Source organism: Oryzias latipes, chromosome 18, assembly GCF_053564925.1.
Source record: "Oryzias latipes strain Hd-rR chromosome 18, Olatipes_Hd-rR_3.1".
In the NCBI taxonomy this organism is placed as follows: domain Eukaryota; kingdom Metazoa; phylum Chordata; class Actinopteri; order Beloniformes; family Adrianichthyidae; genus Oryzias; species Oryzias latipes.
In genome coordinates this window covers 1286314-1307500 of record NC_136254.1, presented here as the reverse complement: position 1 = coordinate 1307500, position 21187 = coordinate 1286314, and the positions used below count along the sequence as shown (strand labels likewise).

General features: G+C 44.0%; 1 protein-coding gene across 1 annotated transcript in view; it reads right to left on the bottom strand.

Moving 5' to 3' along the window:
- Positions 1-3800: 3800 nt before the first annotated feature.
- adam19a (ADAM metallopeptidase domain 19a) overlaps positions 3801-21187 on the bottom strand; it is a 102750-nt gene continuing 85363 nt past the window's right edge. The window contains exons 17-23 of the mRNA XM_023965861.2: positions 18881-18958; positions 15876-15984; positions 14535-14676; positions 11356-11455; positions 9282-9533; positions 7024-7223; positions 3801-4587 (exon numbers count right to left, since the gene is read on the bottom strand). Of these exons, the coding sequence (XP_023821629.1) occupies positions 4524-4587; positions 7024-7223; positions 9282-9533; positions 11356-11455; positions 14535-14676; positions 15876-15984; positions 18881-18958 (945 nt within the window). The 3' untranslated portion in view covers positions 3801-4523. The remainder of the gene's footprint in view (positions 4588-7023; positions 7224-9281; positions 9534-11355; positions 11456-14534; positions 14677-15875; positions 15985-18880; positions 18959-21187) is intronic.

Here is a 21187-nt window from a genome sequence, read left to right as displayed (position 1 = left end):
TCCATCCATCCATCCATCCATCCATCCATCCATCCATACATCTATCCATCCATCCTTCCATCCATGCATCCATCCGTCCATCCATCCATCCATCATCCATTCATCACCCATACATCTATCCATCCATCCGTCCATCTGTCCATCCATCCTTCCATCCATGCATCCATCCATCCATCATCCATTCATCACCCATACATCTATCCATCCATCCATCCATCCATTCATCATCCATTCATCACCCATACATCTATCCATCCATCCATCCATCTATCCATCCATCCATCCATCATCCATGCATCCGTCCATCCATCCATCCATCCTTCCATCCATGCATCCATCCGTCCATCCATCCATCCATCCATCCATCCATCCATCCATCCATCCATCCATGCATCCATCCATCCATGCATCCGTCCATCCATCCATCCATCCATGCATCCATCCATCCATCATCCATTCATCACCCATACATCTATCCATCCATCCATCCATTTATCCATCCATCCATCCATCATCCATGCATCCGTCCATCCATCCATCCATCCATCCATGCATCCATCCTTCCATCCATCCATCATCCATTCATCACCCATACATCTATCCATCCATCCATCCATCCATCCATCCATCCATCATCCATTCATCACCCATACATCTATCCATCCATCCATCCATCTATCCATCCATCCATCCATCATCCATGCATCCGTCCATCCATCCATCATCCATTCATCACCCATACATCTATCCATCCATCCATCCATCCATCCATCCATCCATCCATCCATCCATCATCCATTCATCACCCATACATCTATCCATCCATCCATCCATCCATCCATCCATCCATGCATCCGTCCATCCATCCTTCCATCCATCCATCATCCATTCATCACCCATACATCTATCCATCCATCCATCCATCCATCCATCCATCCATCCATCCATCCATCCATCCATCCATCATTCATCCATCCATCCATCCATCCATCCATGCATCCGTCCATCCATCCATCCATCCATCCATCCATGCATCCATCCTTCCATCCATGCATCCATCCATCCATGCATCCGTCCATCCATCCATCCATCATCCATTCATCACCCATACATCTATCCATCCATCCTTCCATCCATGCATCCATCCGTCCATCCATCCATCCATCCATCCATCCATCCATCCATCCATCCATCCGTCCATCCATCCATCCATCCTTCCATCCATGCATCCATCCATCCATCCATCCATCATCCATTCATCACCCATACATCTATCCATCCATCCTTCCATCCGTCCATCCATCCTTCCATCCATGCATCCATCCTTCCATCCATGCATCCATCCATCCATGCATCCGTCCATCCATCCATCCATCATCCATTCATCACCCATACATCTATCCATCCATCCTTCCATCCATGCATCCATCCGTCCATCCATCCATCCATCCATCCATCCATCCATCCATCCATCCATCCATACATCTATCCATCCATCCTTCCATCCATGCATCCATCCGTCCATCCATCCATCCATCATCCATTCATCACCCATACATCTATCCATCCATCCGTCCATCTGTCCATCCATCCTTCCATCCATGCATCCATCCATCCATCATCCATTCATCACCCATACATCTATCCATCCATCCATCCATCCATTCATCATCCATTCATCACCCATACATCTATCCATCCATCCATCCATCTATCCATCCATCCATCCATCATCCATGCATCCGTCCATCCATCCATCCATCCTTCCATCCATGCATCCATCCGTCCATCCATCCATCCATCCATCCATCCATCCATCCATCCATCCATCCATGCATCCATCCATCCATGCATCCGTCCATCCATCCATCCATCCATGCATCCATCCATCCATCATCCATTCATCACCCATACATCTATCCATCCATCCATCCATCCATCCATCCATCATCCATTCATCACCCATACATCTATCCATCCATCCGTCCATCTGTCCATCCATCCTTCCATCCATGCATCCATCCATCCATCATCCATTCATCACCCATACATCTATCCATCCATCCATCCATTTATCCATCCATCCATCCATCATCCATGCATCCGTCCATCCATCCATCCATCCATCCATGCATCCATCCTTCCATCCATCCATCATCCATTCATCACCCATACATCTATCCATCCATCCATCCATCCATCCATCCATCCATCCATCATCCATTCATCACCCATACATCTATCCATCCATCCATCCATCTATCCATCCATCCATCCATCATCCATGCATCCGTCCATCCATCCATCATCCATTCATCACCCATACATCCATCCATCCATCCATCCATCCATCCATCCATCCATCCATTCATCACCCATACATCTATCCATCCATCCATCCATCCATCCATCCATCCATCCATGCATCCGTCCATCCATCCTTCCATCCATCCATCATCCATTCATCACCCATACATCTATCCATCCATCCATCCATCCATCCATCCATCCATCCATCCATCCATCATTCATCCATCCATCCATCCATCCATCCATCCATCCATCCATCCATCCATCCATCCAGTTCCCTTCTCTACCGTCGCCCATCGCTTCAACCGGAATGACACCGAAAATGTTCTGATGTCATCTGGAAGTCGTTGAGGACATCTGTCTTTTTTAAAATGAACACAGGCTGAACTGCATTATAACAAATAATATTTAAGCTCTGTTCTATTGTGTGTTAAACTTTTGACACCTGAACTTATTTTCAGCTCTAAAAAAAAATCATTTCTGGTTTTGCTTTCATGTAGATGCTGAATTGAGGTCATTTTGGAGCAGATGTGCTTTGGGGTGAATCCGCCTCAGTGGGGGGTAACCCTTGTGCTATCCTAGGCACTTTACCATTGGGATTGTGGGTCATCTAGACCCACTAGACAGTGCTCTGAACCTTTTTTCTTCAATGATTTGTGATCTTCACTGGTGTCCATGGATTACATGAAATCTTTCCACCTTTGTCATGGTAGGGAGAACACGTCAATGGAAGGGGGGGGGGGGTCATCTAAGATAGCACAAGGGTTAAAAGAAGCTCAGCTGTTAATTGAACTACTTTGTTGTTGGATGATTTAGCAACAACATTTTATTCCATTTCTTTTAGTTGTAACTTCCTGCTTTAGATAAAAGCAGGAAAGTTGATGAATAAAACATCAGACAAACTCTCTCATGGAAAAGATCCAACTCATGACGGCAGATCCTGTAAGAACAGTTTGGTAAAGAGAAACATGTTGATATTTTTACTGCCCAGATTTTTTGTTTGCATGTGGACGTCTCTGAACTCCTAGTTTGGATGAGAACAAGACATCATCTCCAGTTACTTTGTGAAGACTATTGTCCACCTTACTGTCAGGTGTGGGCGTCGCCCTCGCACACCTGACTGAGGGTGGGGTCAAACAGACCTGTTCTACATCTAAGCAGACAGTCTAGCCAAGCCAAGTCACTTGAAGCCAAGCCACATCAGATCCTTCTGGATTCTTCCCCTCAACGCCAACGTTCAGTAGACAGCTCACTTTTAGATTGAAATAAGAGAGTGAATCCTCCTAAAAAATATGAATTAACACAAGTTCACACACTGAAACATGATGGTTTCCCTCTAAGGTGTGTATACGTATATACGTCTACATATATACGTATATATATAGAGTATAACACCAAACAGCCCAGAGTTACAAACCTACACGCTTCCAGACTTTACTCTGTGATCCAGTTTAGAAGCAGAATGTTAAATTACATAAAGCACCCAGAGATAGTTCTGTAAAAATATTTTATTCAATTCAATAAAAATTACAAGACAGCAAAAAGAAAAAAGGGGGGGGGGGGGGGGTTTAAGGTCATAATGGGGCAAAGCACATTGAGCAGCCTGGGAGTGTCCTGAGAGCTCCAAGCCTCCATCAAGCCCTCCATGTAAACATGTTTAACCAGCTGCTGTGTGATTGGCTCTCAGCTGTGTGTACCTTCCAATCACAACCTTGGGATTCCTGATGTCAAAAGAATAAATTAGAAAATGCTAAAAATAGAGACAGAGACTTGTGGAGGGCATCGTGGAAGAAGATCAGCGAGCAGCTCAGACACACCCCAGGAGTGAAGACAGCTCTTTGGCACATAACACAATTCATCGAACACAACCAGACTCAAACTGCAAAGAATCAATGGTAAACTCAAAAAGGCAGGTTTTCTACACAGACTGCAAGAACAGAAAAGTTAAAAAAACAACAAATCCTAAAAAAGGGTTTGGCCAAAGTAACCAGTACCCCGGTGAAAGCAGGTCTCAGTCTGTGCAGCACCGCGTCCTCATCGACTTAGCAAAAGGAGGAAGGAAGGGTTGCAGGTAAAGCCGGAGCCGGTGAAGGTTCCTGTCGGTTCCTCCATGCGTCTGCAGGGAAATGTCTGGGGGACGGCTCTGCCTTCAGCGGCAAAAGTCTCTTTGGTGGAGACAGACTGTCAAAGTCCCACTCCTCACAGGACGCGGGTCACGGAGGAAGTCCTCTTCCAGGTGCAGGTGAGGCTGCGTTTGGTTTGGCACCTGGGATTGGTCTGTCAGGAGGAGGAACAAAACAAACCCCAGAGTCAGACATGATGACCTCTTTATGTCAAACGAGTATCAGCAAGACGGCACAGCCAAGGCAGCAGTCGCCCCCCCGTAGAGTTTACTGATGAATACTGCATGACGAGGGACCTCTGTGCATCATCAGAGAAAATGATCCAAAATGGGACTGCAGGACCGGACGGGTCAAAGGCCTGAAAGCTTAAAGCAGGGGTCGGGAACCTTTTTGACCAAGAGAGCCATAAACGCCACATATTTTTAAATGTAATTTCGAAAGAGCCATACAATAATGTAGTGTCCCTTTCCCACACTGAGGCACGGAGACTTAACCTCTTTTAAGGTTCTTTATTCTGGTTACTGCAGACCGCAACAAACGCCGTACAATTAATTCATCAACTCCTGAATCTCGCCCGCCGAGACGAGAGCGCTTCTCTCAACTTTTTATTCCCCTGCTCCCGCTCCAGCCCTCCCATTTCCCTTATTCGGCCCATAGCTGAAACCCATTGGTCCAAACTCCCTAACAACAGGCTGAGCGACAGAACAAAGGGCCAATCAGATCACTGCTTGATCGATGCGTTCCATGAACTCCAGAACTTTTAACGAGGCCCAACAGCCAAGTTAAACTCAGTCCGCGACAATATTTTTAAAACTAAAAATACAAATGAATGTGTGCATTTGATGTAATTTTAACACTTTTAAAGTACAATAAGTCATCGTTATGCTGTTGCTAATAAATGATTCGTGGTGGTTTTGCTGATGGTCTTGTCCGGTTGATACGTGGTGAGTTTCTGCTTCATGCAGGTGTTGAGAATTTAAACGTGATCGTAGGTCTGAATGTTCTGTAGATGTGAGACAGACTGATCACATGCAGACCTGGAGCCAAACACACACTCACACGCTGCAGTGAGTGACGGGCAGCGGGGTTTACGTTTTTGCCCCCCCCCCCCCCCCCCCCCTTCTCCCTCACACATCCCGTCCCCGCAACTGCGCGCTCTTTCTCAGAGACGGGGGCGCGCAGTTTTAGGCACGGCAATTCACAGGTTTCCGGGTGGTACAAACTCTGTGAAATAGATAATAGTAAACTGATAGTTTTCTCTCCAAGCACCGCTACTACTGCGCGCCTCTGGCATCGCATCGCGCCCGAGAAGGACTGGACTAATGATAAAAAAAGTATAATTAAAGATTTGTCTGCGAGCCACATGTGACCATCAAAAGAGCCATATATGGCTCGCGAGCCATAGGTTCCCGACCCCTGGCTTAAAGCAAACATCAAAAAGTCCTGTGGTGGAGTTCCACGGCCCCTCCCATCCCTGAGTCGGACAACATTCAGGTGTTCTGGAAGATTTTTGACTCAACAAACCTTGTTTTACTTTTCCTGCCCACTCCTGTGTGTTCTGGCTATAGTAGAGGTGGGCGGAGTCACACCTGATCCTCCAGACTTCCTTCTCATTTTGCAGAATCCAATGCGTTTAGATTATTGGTGCCACATGTACCCCGAAAGGGATAAAGCCAGATTAGAAAAGGAACAGATGGATGGATGGTCCCATATGTCTAAGACAAGGACCCTACAATTCCAATTCCAGGGGCCCCTGAAGGGGCCCCGAGTGCCCCCCACGTTCTTAAGAGGCTCCAGCAGACACAGCTTTAACTTCCCAGGTGTCAGCAGTAGGACTCAGAAATACCTGTTTATTTCTGTACATTTACTCTTTAAACCCCAACATTCTCACAGCTCTTCCTCACTTAGATCAGAGGTTGTGTAGCGCGTCGTCAATATCTTCTGTTAAGATGAAGCACACGCTGAAAACTGTCTGATGGTTTTCCACAGTCCCAAACCAACGTCATCATTTCTTACTGAAGCTGTTAGATCAATTACTTCCTTATTCTGCCTGTAAGAAGAAAGAAAAGTCTTTTTTTCTCACACATCAGTGAAGCTGCAGCACTCATTGCTCGCAGTGGCCTTGAATGGGAGGAGGAGCTAATAACTAGAGCATCACTGGATAATTCAAATGACCAGATCGATTCCAAAAACCTCTGAAACGGCAGAGAAAAGCAGCAGCAATCGTCCTCCCTGTTAGGACGCTGTTTCCACCCACGGTGTCTGTGTGAGCAGCGACGTTGTTCACCGATCTTCTGGCAGACACGCAGAGTCCTTCCAGAGTCAAGTTAAAGTGAAATCTTTAGCTAAATTGATGCAAAAGGGACATTTTGTAAAAAGGTAAGAAAGTAAGACATGAACCTGAGATGATCGAAGCTTTAAATGGTGTCTCTAAAGAAAAGCTTCAGTTAAATAATCATAAATGTATTCAGATTTTTAATATTTCAATGAGGATTAAAGAAAGTCTGCATTTGAAAATGACACCCACGTCCATTTTGAGTACGCAAACATTCACTGATGGACAAAAATACAAGAGTTCTGCTTTTCCCACCTGAGAACTCTGAGTGGAGGAATGGCTGAGACTCTGCCGACCGGCTTGGGTCCAGCTGCCGGGGGCATCACGACCAGCAGGGGTTTGGACCCGGCGGTCCGGGTCGGACTCACTGCGGCGGAGGCTACCCTGGCTGGACTGACAGGAAGAGGCTTCTGAGGAGGGAAGGGGGAGGCTCTGGACCTGGGCTCCGACACCAGCTACAACAAAGACAAAGGTCCGTTTCATGGATGCTTCATCATTTTAGGAAACTTGTTTGACACAACAATCAATTAAAAAAAAGGATTTTTGTCCCGTTTTGTTCCTTAAACTCTCATAAAACACGAAAAAAAAACAACTTTAGCAACATGTCATAAGGGAAAGAACAGTTCTTGGGACACAAACACAGGCAGTGGATGGGGTTGTGTCATTCAATGACAACTTCACAACTTAAACTATCACTACACTCAGAACACACACACACACACAGCAGATGCCTGACAAACAAAAGAGCTACAGCATCCGTCTCACACCTGCAATCAAGAAAATTGAATTTAGGAAAATCAACAGTGAAACAATCAGATGGAGGAGGGAAAATGTCTGCTGTCATTGTGTGATGGTCTCAGGGACGAGCTCAGATGTGCATCTGTGTACCAGATCTACAAATAACACCTTTATTTTGACCTCTGACCTGCCTCTGACTGGAAGATCTTTTTCTGTAGTTTTTTTTCCAGTTTTAACTCCGCCTCTGCATCCCTCACTTCTGGTGTGCCACAAGGTTCAGTATCGGGCCGTTAGTGTTCATTTTATATTTTACGTTTTAAAATTTTAAGTTATTTTAATGATTTTCTTATTTATATGCTGATGATATTCAGCTCTCTGTGTCTTTTAAACCTCAGGATGTTTTTAAATAATGATTTTATGTAAGTGTCTGGATTTGGTCAAAAGTTGGATGAACAACGACCTTCTCCAAGTAAATGAAGCCAAAACTGAGGTTCTAGTCTGTCTTCCTGACAGCTGCCTCCCCCAGATAGTCCAGTGGTTCAGTCCACTTGCTTCCTCTTTCAAGCCGTCTGTCAGGAACCTCAGGGTCACTCTAGACCCGGTTCTATCCCTGGACTCTCATGTCGGGTCACTTGTACGTTCTTGCTTTTATCATCTAAAAAACATTGCTAAGCTGAGTCCAACTGTGTCACGTTCTGAGATGGAGATGCTCATCCAGGCTTTGATGTCATCTCGCCTTGATTACTGCAACTCCATCTTCACACGTTTAAGCAGAAAATCTCTAGAACGGCTCCAGGTTGTCCAGAACGCTGCTGCTAGGCTTTTGACTAAATCATCCAAGTTTTCACGTCACCCTGTTGTTAATGCAGCTGCACTGGCTGCACATCTGCTACCGGGTGCATTTACAATCCTGGTTTTAACATCCACAGCTCTCAAGAGCCAAGCACTGGTCTACAGAAAAGACCTTTTGCAGCCGTCCACCCCCAGCAGGCCCTGAGGTCATGTGACCAGGGTCTGCCGGTTGTTCCAGACTAAAGGTGACAGAGTCTTTGCAGCAGAGGCTCCATCCTCTGGAACTCCCTTCCTCTCAGCCTCAGATCTGCAGACTCAGTGTTTTCTATTAAAAAACAGTTAAAAACTTCTTTTTAAAACTGCTTTTTCATAATTCTTTTTTATATTCTGTGTTTTACTGTAAAGCACTTTGTGATTTTTATTTTGAAAGGTGCTGTACAAATAACGTTTATTATTATTATCATTAAAATGACTTCATCTAAATCAGGCTCTTTTTCATAAAATCAATATTCAGCCTCCAACAATCCTAATACCTTTGTGTAGGATTTATTTATTGAAGGTGGCTGCATTATGTTTTCATATTCACCACGATGAGTAGCTAGCAGACGAGACATGCTAGCTACTACAAGCTAACATAACGAACAGTGCAGAAATAACAGCAATTATGGTAAAAGCGTATTTAATCTAAGAGATGAAATGAAAAGTATGTCATTGCAATTCAATAGTTCATGTCAATGGAAAGTTGTTCACATTGTTTTCAGAGTGTTTGTCACACGTTTCGACCTCACCAAATCTGGCCTTCTTCAATAAAGGTTTGGACCGCCCTGATCTAAACTCTAACTGGGATCTGATCTATGACTGCATCATGGGACGGGGTGAAGACAGTCCAGCTGTCCCACAAAACGTGTGTTTTTGTTCTGAAGGCCACAGGAACAGTAGAAAAGCTGCACCCTACTGTAATATAAGGTTAAGGGGGGCCGTACCAATGGAGATCGTGTTGGGTTAAGGGGCAGGGGTCTCCTGGGTGGGCTTATTCTTTGTGGGGTAGGGGGGGACTTGGTTGGTGCAACTGGAAGCCGGCCAGTTGGCAGAGGCGGCCGCACCACCTTGAGATCTCGGGACCCGCCCTGTGGAGACGGGGCGGGTCTCAGAGGCCGCACTATGTTGACTGGCTGGGTGCCGTTGGAGGCGGGGCCTGGTCTCAGGGGGAGGACCTCTTTGCTGGAGTTTGGCGGCTGGAGACACAGAAGTGACAAACAGCAACACATTTAGCTACATTTCATTCAGAAAAACGGTTTCCTGTATCAAAATGTCTGAATGCAACCTGGAAAGGATTTCATACCATAAGCAGGGAAACAAAAAACATACTTGAGGAATAAATCTATTAGAATCAGAACAACAACACTTTGACACTTCAAACCAAATACATCCAGTCAGTGCTGAACTTTTTGGCGCCTTGCTCCCGCCCTTTCTGATGATATGTTTGTGATGATTGACAGGTGATGTTGGAACAAAAGCAAAAATATATGTCACACACCAGGTGATCTGCACAGCGTTGCGTCCACCTGCGTGATCTCAAACACGCTTATTGTGCATCTTGGCTGCACATATTTGGTGTCTCCAACATGAATTTCTATCCGTTTTTGAGCTTTTCTCTGATCTCAGGTATCTGTAACGATTGTTCTGATCTCCAGTGAACAGCGCCCGTTATTTTATGAACCACAGTTTGAATTCAACTATGAAAATATAAGAGTGGCTGACCGGCTGCTCTACAATAACTAGTGACCAAAGTTCAAATGTGCAAAAAGTCACAAGAAAGAAAATCAAATAAAAACATTCAACACAGACTCAGAATAGGGAGCACATCCTCTCTGATTTCTCCCCCTTGAATGTCAATAAGTCCAAGTCCAGTCCAGATTTACAGACAATCATCTTCATCCACACTGAGGGTCTCAGCTGTTTGGGAGGAAGTGCTGCCAAGTGTCCATCAGTGAGAAGAAGACAAGAGGAGAACCATTGATGGATTTACAGAACTGTAGAATTGGAGTCTTCTTTAGTGTTTAATAGTTAGAATTCAACAGTTTAACTGAACTGTGTTAAAAAGGACGTTTAAATCAGGATACAGCAGATATGGAAGACTAAATGAACAGAAATGTATTACTGATTTATTTACTTATTGATTTATTTTATTTAGGTAATTTATTTTATTTGAATGAGAGTTTTATGAGTAACTTTTGAACAGAAAACCGTTAATAAGAGAGTATAGTTAATAGTACATGTTCCTTATAAATTTACTGGCTCTCAGACACTCAAGTTGTGTGTGTGTGTGTGTGTGTGTGTGTGCATTGAAGTTGCGGCCCTCCCTCAGCTAGACCCCGCCTTCAGTGGCCCCCAGGTAAATTGACTTTGAGACCCCTGGTTTAACAGGCTGCAGTGATGCAGATTACGCTCCAGTCTCTGCAAAAAGGACTTTGAAATCATAAAGACAGGAGGAATAAAGGTAGACAAGACTTTGTGACCTGAAGGTCTGAGTCATGAAAGTCGTCTGAAGCATAGAGACATGATCTGCACTGCTGAGGAGAGAACATCAGTGCTGGAGAGCAGACAGGTGTAGACGGGAATCTTTTATGACGTCCTCTTCAGTCATCAGGATAATGAATCCTGTTGGTGTCGTCCAAACAGAAAACGGCAAACTGCAGCGTTTTATAGTGAAAACTCTCAGTGAATCCATCAGAGGATGAGATCATAGATGTTTTAGAGATCAGTGAAGGGAAGCAGGAGGAGACGTTTAAAAGGAGGAACAGTGATGATGATGGTGGTGAGAAGATGCTGATGTCCACCTCTTCATGTCAGAGAAACAGAATGGATGTGAACAATGACTGAGTCTGTCAGTGGGGGGGCCACAGGGAGGAGGAGCAAACCAACGAAACATCAGCTCAGCAGGAGAAAACATCAAAGCTGGATTAATACAAAAGTGAGATGGACCAAAACTAATAAGTTCAAATGTTGGTTTGAAGACATGGAATCTTCCTATGACCCCCCCCCCCCCCCACTCACCCCCCTATGGTCACCAGGTTTGTTCATCGGTCCGACGACTTTCAGGTGAAAAGCAGGATTCAAATGTCCGTTTGTTCCTTTCTCTGTAGAGGCGTGTGTCCTGCAGGGAAGACAGAAGGCATTAGACGCCTAGCTGCTGTCCCCCCCCATCTGCCTAATGTGACAGTGAGTCAGAATCCAGACACAGAAAGGCTGTCACATTCACCGGGGGGGTAAGGCTTTCATCACTCATGACAGTGTCAAAACAGGGATATTTGAGGTTTTTTGAAGTACTTTAAAGAAAAAAACAAAGACTTTGAGACATGTCAAACGTTTTCATGGAGCAGACTTTGTTTTTAGGGGGGGGTGTAGTCAGACTGGAAAAGTCTGTTGGTCTGGATCGAGTCCTGAACCTTGAGTTTGTATTCAGACTGACATCTACAGGACATTTCTGACTTGAACCAAGGATTGTAAACAAAACCATCTGACTACAGATCTCTTCAGTCATTGGCCAGGAACTACGAGGGCGGGGCAAAGCAACTAGAGGTAAAAGTAATGGAAGTCCTGCTCTTCTCTGATTCTGAACGTCTGCATCAACGTCTGGTTGAACACGTTCTCCTTTGGTGGAGTCGTGCTGCAGGGCGGTTACCGAGGAGACGACGGCTAAGGAGCTCTGATAAATGTTTATGACGTACAGATGGTTGGAAAACAGGGAGAAGAGATGTGGATCACATATGAGTCTGAGTTCATTTCAGTGAGTGTCTGTGTCTCATGGCTGTGGTGTCATGTCATTGTTTTAGAGCAGTGTTTTTCAACCAGTGGTCAGTGGGAAATGACCCATTCTCACTGATCTAAAAACATTTTCCATCTCCAGGATTTCAGCTCTTTGTTCATCCAAACATCCTGATAAAACACTGAGTAGTTAGAATATGAAAGATCATAAAATACTTTTTTCTTTGTGTTTATTTGATTCTATTAAAGACATTTTGATCAGAATGCGATTTAGCTACAGCTTCAGCTCTGTTTTCTGAAAAGTCCCGCCCCTTTAACTGTCTCCGCCAATCATTCTTGGAGGCTTAATCACATGTCATCAGTCTGACCAATCAGAAGTGGTTAAAGTCTTCACTTCCTGGTTCTGATTCTGCTCATAAAGTCTCTCAGTTCCAACAAAATGCTGGTGTGCCGGCTGATGATGTCACAGCGGCGGAGGGCGCGTGCCGTGTAACGAGACGCAGAAAAGCGTAGAAGCTTTTCAGGGATGTTAAAACAAACGTTCTGACAAACAAACAGCTGGACTCTTTTTTCTTTTTTTTCATTTGTCTGCGACTCTTCTGTTGCTTCTTTCCTACTCTGTTTACGTGACGAACAGCTACGGTGGCCATTATGGTTCAGTTGTTCCTATACAGACTGAGGAAACTCAGAGCAAACAGAAGCTCAGTTCTATTGGAAATAAACCGAGACCACCTCCAGAGACGGGTCAGAGAGCGGTTCCTGGTCCTGGACCAGAGTCCATTTGGATGTGTTCAGACTGAACATTTGTTATCAGAGGAAACAAACTCTGGTTTACTTTAAGAACCAAATGTGTCCCGTCTGTTTCAGCTCCATCTTGCTTGTTTGACTCCAGTTTTTGCTGTTTAAAGCACTTTGGCTTCTTCTTTTTCAACTAAAGTTCATTTCAATAGCAAACAAACTGATGTGGATGAAAATCTGAAAGCAGTTTGATTTGTTTTCTCTGCCTAATCCACATGATAAAGTCACAAGTCTGTATTGAAACATTATTATAGATCCCCACAGCAGCATATCACCAAATTTAACCACTAACTGCACTGCAGTTGTGCCTGAATTAGTATATTTTTGCATGTGGACATAATTAAATTAAAATACTGCGGGCTGATTAGGAGCTGTGTGTAAACTTGTGGAGATGCTCCTTTAATCAGCAGAGCTCCTTGCAGCACGCTGCTGAACTCTCTGTAAACCCAGACTCTTGGCCTTGGAACCAAACTTCCAAACAAAAACCTTTTCATTGCACAGAATGCTGTGAACAGCCTTGGACTGCGCTAACGGCATCATTAGCATTTCACTGGGATTTCCTCTAGTGTTTTCTGCAGCAGTTGTTGTTGAGCCCTGCTGAAGCCCATCAGAGCAAAGCGTTGAGCCTGTCTCCATTCACTCGGTGGCTGCTGTGATGCTGAATCTGCAGCCGACAGATGGGATCTCTGCAGATCACCGTGAAGCCTGTGGGATCTTAGCTCCTCCTTGTGACTGCGTTCATAAAGCAGGAAGAAAGGTGACGGCGCCGCTACAATTTAGCTTAACCATGTCATGGTCAGCACCACGGCCAGCGGCCGACAATGGTCCTAGCGATGCTTGTTTTGATTAAATAGTCGGATTTCCCCGGTCTGCACCGGTTCTAAGTCAGCTGCTAGGAGCCGGACAAGGCAGCCGCCAGAGGGGGATGGAGGGGGGCGGCGAGAGACCCCCACTCGGTATAGACTGCTGGACGGGTGAAAGATTGGCTGATTTACACAACCATCACACAATACCCCAATCGTGCATGACCTGTGTGATTATTGTGATGTTTATCTCCAATTCATTAGTGATTCATGCGTCAATTACATAATTTAATGTAAATATGTGCGCCGTATTCATGATCGGTGGTTCATGCATTAAAAGTCTGTCAAACAAACGTGGAACAGACACACAATTGTCTATGCATCTCACAAAAATCACACACAATTGCAAAAGATTTGCATAATAATTTTGCATAAAGGATGTAAAATACACATAAACTGCGTAATTCTTAACCAACCAAAAATTCTGGACAGCTCAAAACCAAATTCACGTAAAGACACGAAACGATTGACGTACTTCTGTGCACATCGGTGGAGGACGAAGGCAAGAAACAGTTATGGATGACGTAGATCACGCATGAATCACGAAAGACTAAAATTTCATACATGAAAATGTGACACGACCATAAGCAGGTAAGTCCAGGTGTGATGCATCCCAGAATGCAACCATTGAATTTTTATACTAGTTTAACTCTGTTGGTGGGTGAAAACATGTCTGGAATCCTGTCTTACATTAACAATACCACAGACGTTTGATATGTGCAAAACTGTTGGGTTTTCTGAAATTCTATGTGTGAATGTAAAGCTGTGACTGAAAGTGGCGTCAGGCGAAGGAACAGACGACAGTACTTGTTGCTCTTGTTCTTCTCTCTTTGTATGAGCCACTTATGGAAATATGAGGTTTTGATTCTGTAGCAGTAGAAGACCAGGAGAACTGCAGGCAGGACAACCAGGAAGGCGAACAGCAACCCCACCACCAGGCCCACTTGACCTGTCAACACACATGACCATCGCTGGTTAACAACACAACATCATCAGCGAAAAAACACATTCAAACCTGCAGTGAACAAAACTGAGTCTGAGCTGAACAGACAGTCAAACAACTTTATAAAAAGAAGGAAAAAGAGAAAATCTAAAAAAAATTAAATAAAGGGAGACAACATATTTGCAAATACATGACAAAACACAGACTAGAACAAAGTGATGGAGACCTGCATGATCCCATAGACTTCAATAGAGAAATAAACAGCTGTTCTGGTTCTGATACCTTTTTTTAACATGTTCTTGATAATCCTAATTTCTTTCATGACATATTTATATATTTTATTTATTCAAGAGTTACAAACAGACCAATCAGATTCCTCAATAAAAGCATGTGGCGCGTGCTGGCCCCCACCTTGACTGTTCAAAACATTTTGATTGACAACAAGCTCACTCCTGACTGGTGAGAGTGGTTGCCATAGAAACATCAACCCAAACTGACTGGGCCGATCACTGCTTAGTGATGTCATCTGGATCGGACTTGGTAACGTCCATGCCACGAAAGAAATGGCGACTGAATTGACTTCATTTCACTGGAGCTGGAGGTCATTTTCTATGGGTGACCTCCCACTCAGTCCAGTTCTTATATACAGTCAATGGCTGTCATGTTTGGTTGAGTCTGCCTGGACATCCCAGAATATTTACAAGCTCATACTTGATCATTTCTTGTCATGATTTTTGAAATCCTGTCAAAACTTTAATGAGTTTGGGTTCATTTTTCATTTCCTGCTTCCTGTACAGTGAGGATATCGTTGCACAAGAAACCCCTGAAGTGCATCTGTCCTGTACTCCAGCATGTCATTGAAGGTTACGGTGGCTGCATGGTGTAGTGGTTGGCCCTCCCTAGTTTAAATCCCAGCTGGGACCTTAGTGTGGGTGAGAAGGGAATAACTGTTGCCTTTAAAGACAACACACAGAAAAATGACAACTATTTGCAGCAAAACATCTAGAAAAGGAAAACCATCATGGAACAGATCCTGGACTTAAGATGAGAGAAAATCTAGTCAACGTCTAAAACTGAGATGTAATGCCTGGAAAAAGGCTTTCATCACTGTAAAGGTTATGAGAATCACAGCAGCCAAATGGAAGTTGTGTTGGATTTTCTACTACTGCTTGTGTTTCTAAAAGCAGCGCGGCGAACAGACTCACTGTCGTACTGCACAGGACCACTGTCCACACTGCCGCCGAGTCCGGACTTCTCACAGAAGGGCGGGGCCCAGCCTCTGTTGCAGTGACAGTTCCCGTTGCTGTTACACACCTAAGCAAAAGCAAAGACATCCTTAGTGGGTTGTGTAGGTGTGTGTGACCAACAGAGGGAACACGTGTAGTCGTGTGTTTGGCTCATGGCATCATGGGACTAAAGGACACTTTTTTCCCCTGGGACATCTGTGAGCTCACCAAACGGGCAGTCTTTGGTCAGGAGGTGCCATCCATTTATGCATTTTCACTTTACATCTTTTAGTTTTTTCTAGATCTGATATTTTATATTTAAACTTTGACTTTCCTGTTCTTTAAACAGCTCCACGATTTTCATTGGATCACAACCTTCGTTGTGCAACGACGAAAAAAAAAGGTTTTTCTGATTTCTGACTGAAGGACCGTGAACTTTTGGGGTTTGTGCTGAGAATGAAGGATTGAAGGTTCTTCAGAGGAGACAGTTACACTGAAAGCTGTTGGGTTTGGTTGGTATGGTACGTTCATTGTCTGACCTTTCATTGACACTAAAGAGTCCACCGAACCAATGACAGAATAGAGGAGTCACTTCATCGTGGGCTCAAAAACGAACAAACGGCCCTTTAACGGCTGTCTGGCACCGTCATCATTGTGACATTCGGGGGGTTTGAACCCTTTCCTTTTCTTTATCTAAACTCTAGTAGCATTGAAAACACCTTCACCACATTAAAAAAACAGGTGGATGTGAGTTTATTACAACTTGAGAGGATATTGTGATTCTGTTTTTGGCACTTCAGACCAATTCTTCCCGCTAACCAAGAAAAGTGTCGAGTTGAGCCGTACGTCTGTAAGCCATCAGGATGGATGATTAAGACAAACACTTGGACACGGCCAAAGTCTGTAGATGTTATGAGAAAAGATGGCTAAATCAGTTTTTCCTGCTTGAAACAGTGTCAGTCGTTATCTACTCCCACCGTCTTTGCTGTCAGTCATTGTTTTAAGGGGGGGTCACACAGCCGCTGCGTTTTATACATTTTCCACGTATGAAATGTGGGTCTTTCATGATCCATGCGGGATCTACGTCATTCAGAAGTGTTTTTGTCGTGAATTCGGTTTTCAGATGTTTTGGTCAGTTAAGAATGAAACAGTTTATGTGTAATTTGTGTAGTTTATACGCTATTATTATGTAAATCTAACACAACTGTGTGGGATTTTGTGAGACAAACCTGTGTCTATCCAGGACTGTTCCATGTTTGTCTAGCAGACTTTTCTTGCATGAACCACAGATGTATAACTTTTAGATCACCTATTCCTGATACATCTGAGAACATTTCACCTAAAGACCACAACGTTCTCACTTTTCCCACTGCTGTTCACATCTGACCAGCTTACATCTGTGTATTAAGCACCTAATGTACGTAGCAGCTGTGGGACACGGACTTTAGTGACCTGAGGCAGGAGATCTGTGTTAATCCAGGAATGCAAACATGCATGAATGTCACTGTTTCTTCTAAAAATGGAGGTGAAACTGATCAAGTATAAATTCAGGCTGCATGATGGTTTAGTGGTTCGGTCTGTAACTCTACAGGGAGGGGGCTTTAACCGGGCCCACAGTCTGGGGACTCTCTGGGTTCCCTCCACAGCCCAATACACCTCCTGCATTAACCCTGCTCAGTGGCCCTGTGGTAGAGTGTCCGCCCTGGGACAGGAAGGTTGTGAGTTCAGATCCAGGCCGAGTCACTCTAAAACTGGGACCCTTGGCGCTTGCATTGGTAATACATGGAGGGTAAAATGGACACATTCACAATATGAAGGGGTGGGAAAATGCATGATTTTTTTCTACCCACCACATTGTTTTATTTTGTTTGTCTATTTTTAACTCTTGTGTTTTATTGTCATTTTTTGTTTGTGCTTGACATAGAAACAAATCGACTTTTGGACACACATGTCAGAAAACGTAGATTTATTGATTTGGAAAAGGAGCATTAAGAAAATATTTTTCTGAGATATTTTGGGGTTTAGAGGAAAATATCTTAATGGGAGACAGGAAGACCCAGTTGTTGTCCTATAGAAACTTCTTTCAAATATAAAATACCATTTCTAAAAAAAAAAAGAAGCTAATCAGCCTTTTTTATGACAATAATAATACTAGAAAATAAGAAAATCTCTGGATCCACCCGTTTTGGGTTCTAAAGCTCTACGTTTTTAGACAAATGTAAAAAATGAGCAGTTTTTGCAGCAGGTTGTTGTGTTTTTTAGGATGACTATTTATGCTACACAACCTGAAGGTAACAACAAAGCAACTTCAAGATGAATAAAGAGAAACTTTGACACAAATGGTCTAATTTAGTGTCTAATTTATGGTTGGAATTCACAGAAGTTTTCAATCTAGAAAAAGCATATGCTGGAAAAAATGTCAGATAATGTTTCAAACAGAATTGTGTAAACATGACTTTGGTGTGAATTTAGATTCATAATCAGCTAAACCAAAGCATTTTTTAAAATGGTGTGATTTCTGTCATGCAACAGTATTTCTATGTTTCAGGATCTGGTTTAAACCACAAACGATGGATCCAATGCATGGAGACATTAGTTAATGGTTGATGAAGCTCAAACCGAAACACAAGTCAGAAATGATCCTAAAAGGACAAATGTTTTAAGCCAAATTTCTTTAAGAAATAAAAAGAATCTCCGTGTTTTTTCTAATAACAGCCTCATCTCGTACTTTCCATAAGTCAGGTCATAAACTGTGGATGGTTTTCCTCTCATCTTCATGCTTGTTATACTGCTTTAATAAATACTTCATCACTTTGGCTCCAGCTCAGATGCAGCCATTTATTCTCTGCCTTTAACAATAGACTTTGGGGGAACACAGTCATAGTGGAACAGGGCGGCTCTGCCAGCAGCTACAGGGCTCTAAAGCATGAGGCTCTGCATGTCATGTGGACCTCTGTGCGTGTGCATGTGTGTGGTGTGCGTACCCCGTTGCCATGACAACGCCCAATACAGCCCTGCAGCTCCGTAAAAGAGGCATTTTGGCATCTGCGGTCTCTGCACACCTACAGAAACACAGAGCAAAAATGCTGACACAGGGCAGTAAAGATGACTCACATGCAGTGGGGCAAAAAAGTCTTTAGTCAGCCACCAGCAGTGCAAGATCTTCTACTTAAAAAGATGACAGAGGCCTGTAACTTTCATCAAAGGTGTACCTTAACTATGAGAGACTAAATGAAAAATGAATCCAGAAAATCACATTTTCTGAATTTTAAAGAATTTGTTTGTAAATTATGGTGGAAAATAAGTATTTGTTCACCGACAAACAATCAAGATTTCTGTCTCTCAGACCTGTAACTTCTTCTGTAGAGGATCCTCTGTCCTCCACCTGTTACCTGCATTAATGACACCTGTTTAAACTGGTTATCTATATAAAGACACCTGTCCACAACCTCACACAGTCACTCTCCAAACTCCACTATGGAGACCAAAGAGCTGTCTAAGGACACCAACAACCAAACTGTTGACCTGCAGCAGGCAGGGAGACTGAATCTGCAACGGGAAGCAGCTTGGTGTGAAGAAATCAACTATTAGGACATGGAAGACATACAAGACCACTGATGACCTCCCTCCATCTGGGGCTCCCCCTAAGATCTCACCCCGTGGGGTCAGAATGATCACAAGAACGGTGATCAAAAATCCCAGAATCCCACGAGGGACCTAGTGAACGACCTGCAGAGAGCTGGGACCAAAGGAACAAAGGCTACCATCAGTAACACACTACACCACCAGGGACTCAAACCCTGCAGGGCCAGACGTGTCCCCCTGCTAAAGCCAGTACATGTGCAGGTCTGTCTACAGTCTGCTAGAGAGCATTTGAAGGATCCAGAAGAGGATTGGGAGAATGTCCTATGGTCAGATGAAACCACAATAGAACTTTTTGGTAGAACTCTACTGTTTGGAGGAGAAAGAATGCTGAGCTGCATCCAAAGAACACCAGACCTACTGTGAAGCATGGGGGTAGAAGCATCATGCTGTGGGGCTGTTTTTCAGTAGAGAGACCAGGACGACTGAACCTTGTAAAGGAAAGAATGAATGGGGCCATGAATGGTCAGATTTGGAGTGAAAACCTCCTCCATCAGCATTGAAGATGAAACATAACTGGGTTTTTTCAGTAAAGACTTACAGAAAGTGTTCGACTGCTGTCTTTGCCAACCAAGGGTTATAACAAAGTACTGAGTTGAACTTTTGTTATTCACCAAATACTTATTTTCTACCATAAATGACAAATACATTCCTTACAAATCAGACAATGTGATTTTCTGGATTTATTTTTCTCATTTTGTGTCTCATAGTTGAGGTTTACCTGTGATGAAAACTACAGACCTTTCTCATCTTTTTATGTGGGACGACTTACACATTGGTGGCTGACTGAATACCCCCCCCCCCCCCCCCCCCCCCGCTATAAATAGACCATTAAGGCCCGTACACACCGGGACGAATATTCACCAGCGTTTTTCGCCACGTTTTTTGTGTTCACACCCAGGCGATTTTCGCTGACGATGAGCCGAGCGAACATGCAATTTCATTCCCTGACATTAGATGGCGCTTAATGTAAACAGAAATACTCCTGTACACAAGGTGGCGCTGCGCAACTTTACACTTCTTAAAGTCGCTTTTCACTCAGAAGAAGAGAGCAAGTATTTACGCGCTTGTCAGAATCAAACAAAGAAAACATGAATATTTCAAGCACCAGTAGCTCCAACTGGTACTTGGTTCGGGGATATTTTAGAATGTCCGTCATTATTGCTTCGCGGCAGTGTAGACGCTACTTGGCGTCTATCTTCTTCGCTGGTATGTGTGCTCAGCAAGGCAGTTTTGTGTTTGAGCGCCCCCAAGTTGTGTTTTACTGTAACTCCAGAAGCTCCAGACACGTGTGCAAAAGCGCCATTCTCATTGGTCGAGTAGATTTCGACGCGACGCGTCGAAAAAAAAAAACGAACCCGAGGCGTTTTTTTTTTTGACGCTTTAACGCGTGGCGTTTTTCGCGTCGGTGTGCACACTCTCGTTGGTGCCCTTTGTTTAGTCACGAGGCGTTAAACGTCGGCGAAAATCGCCGGCGAAATTCGTCCCGGTGTGAACAGGCTTTTAGAGTTTGCTGAAGCCTTTGCTGCTGCCTTTGTGCTATGGAGCAGCAGGTAGACGTCCATCAGGTAGCTTGTCCAGTCTATTCCTTTCATTCTTTCCTTCCCGTCAGCTTCGGTGGGTCCGTCATGGTGACGTTCTGCTGTGGA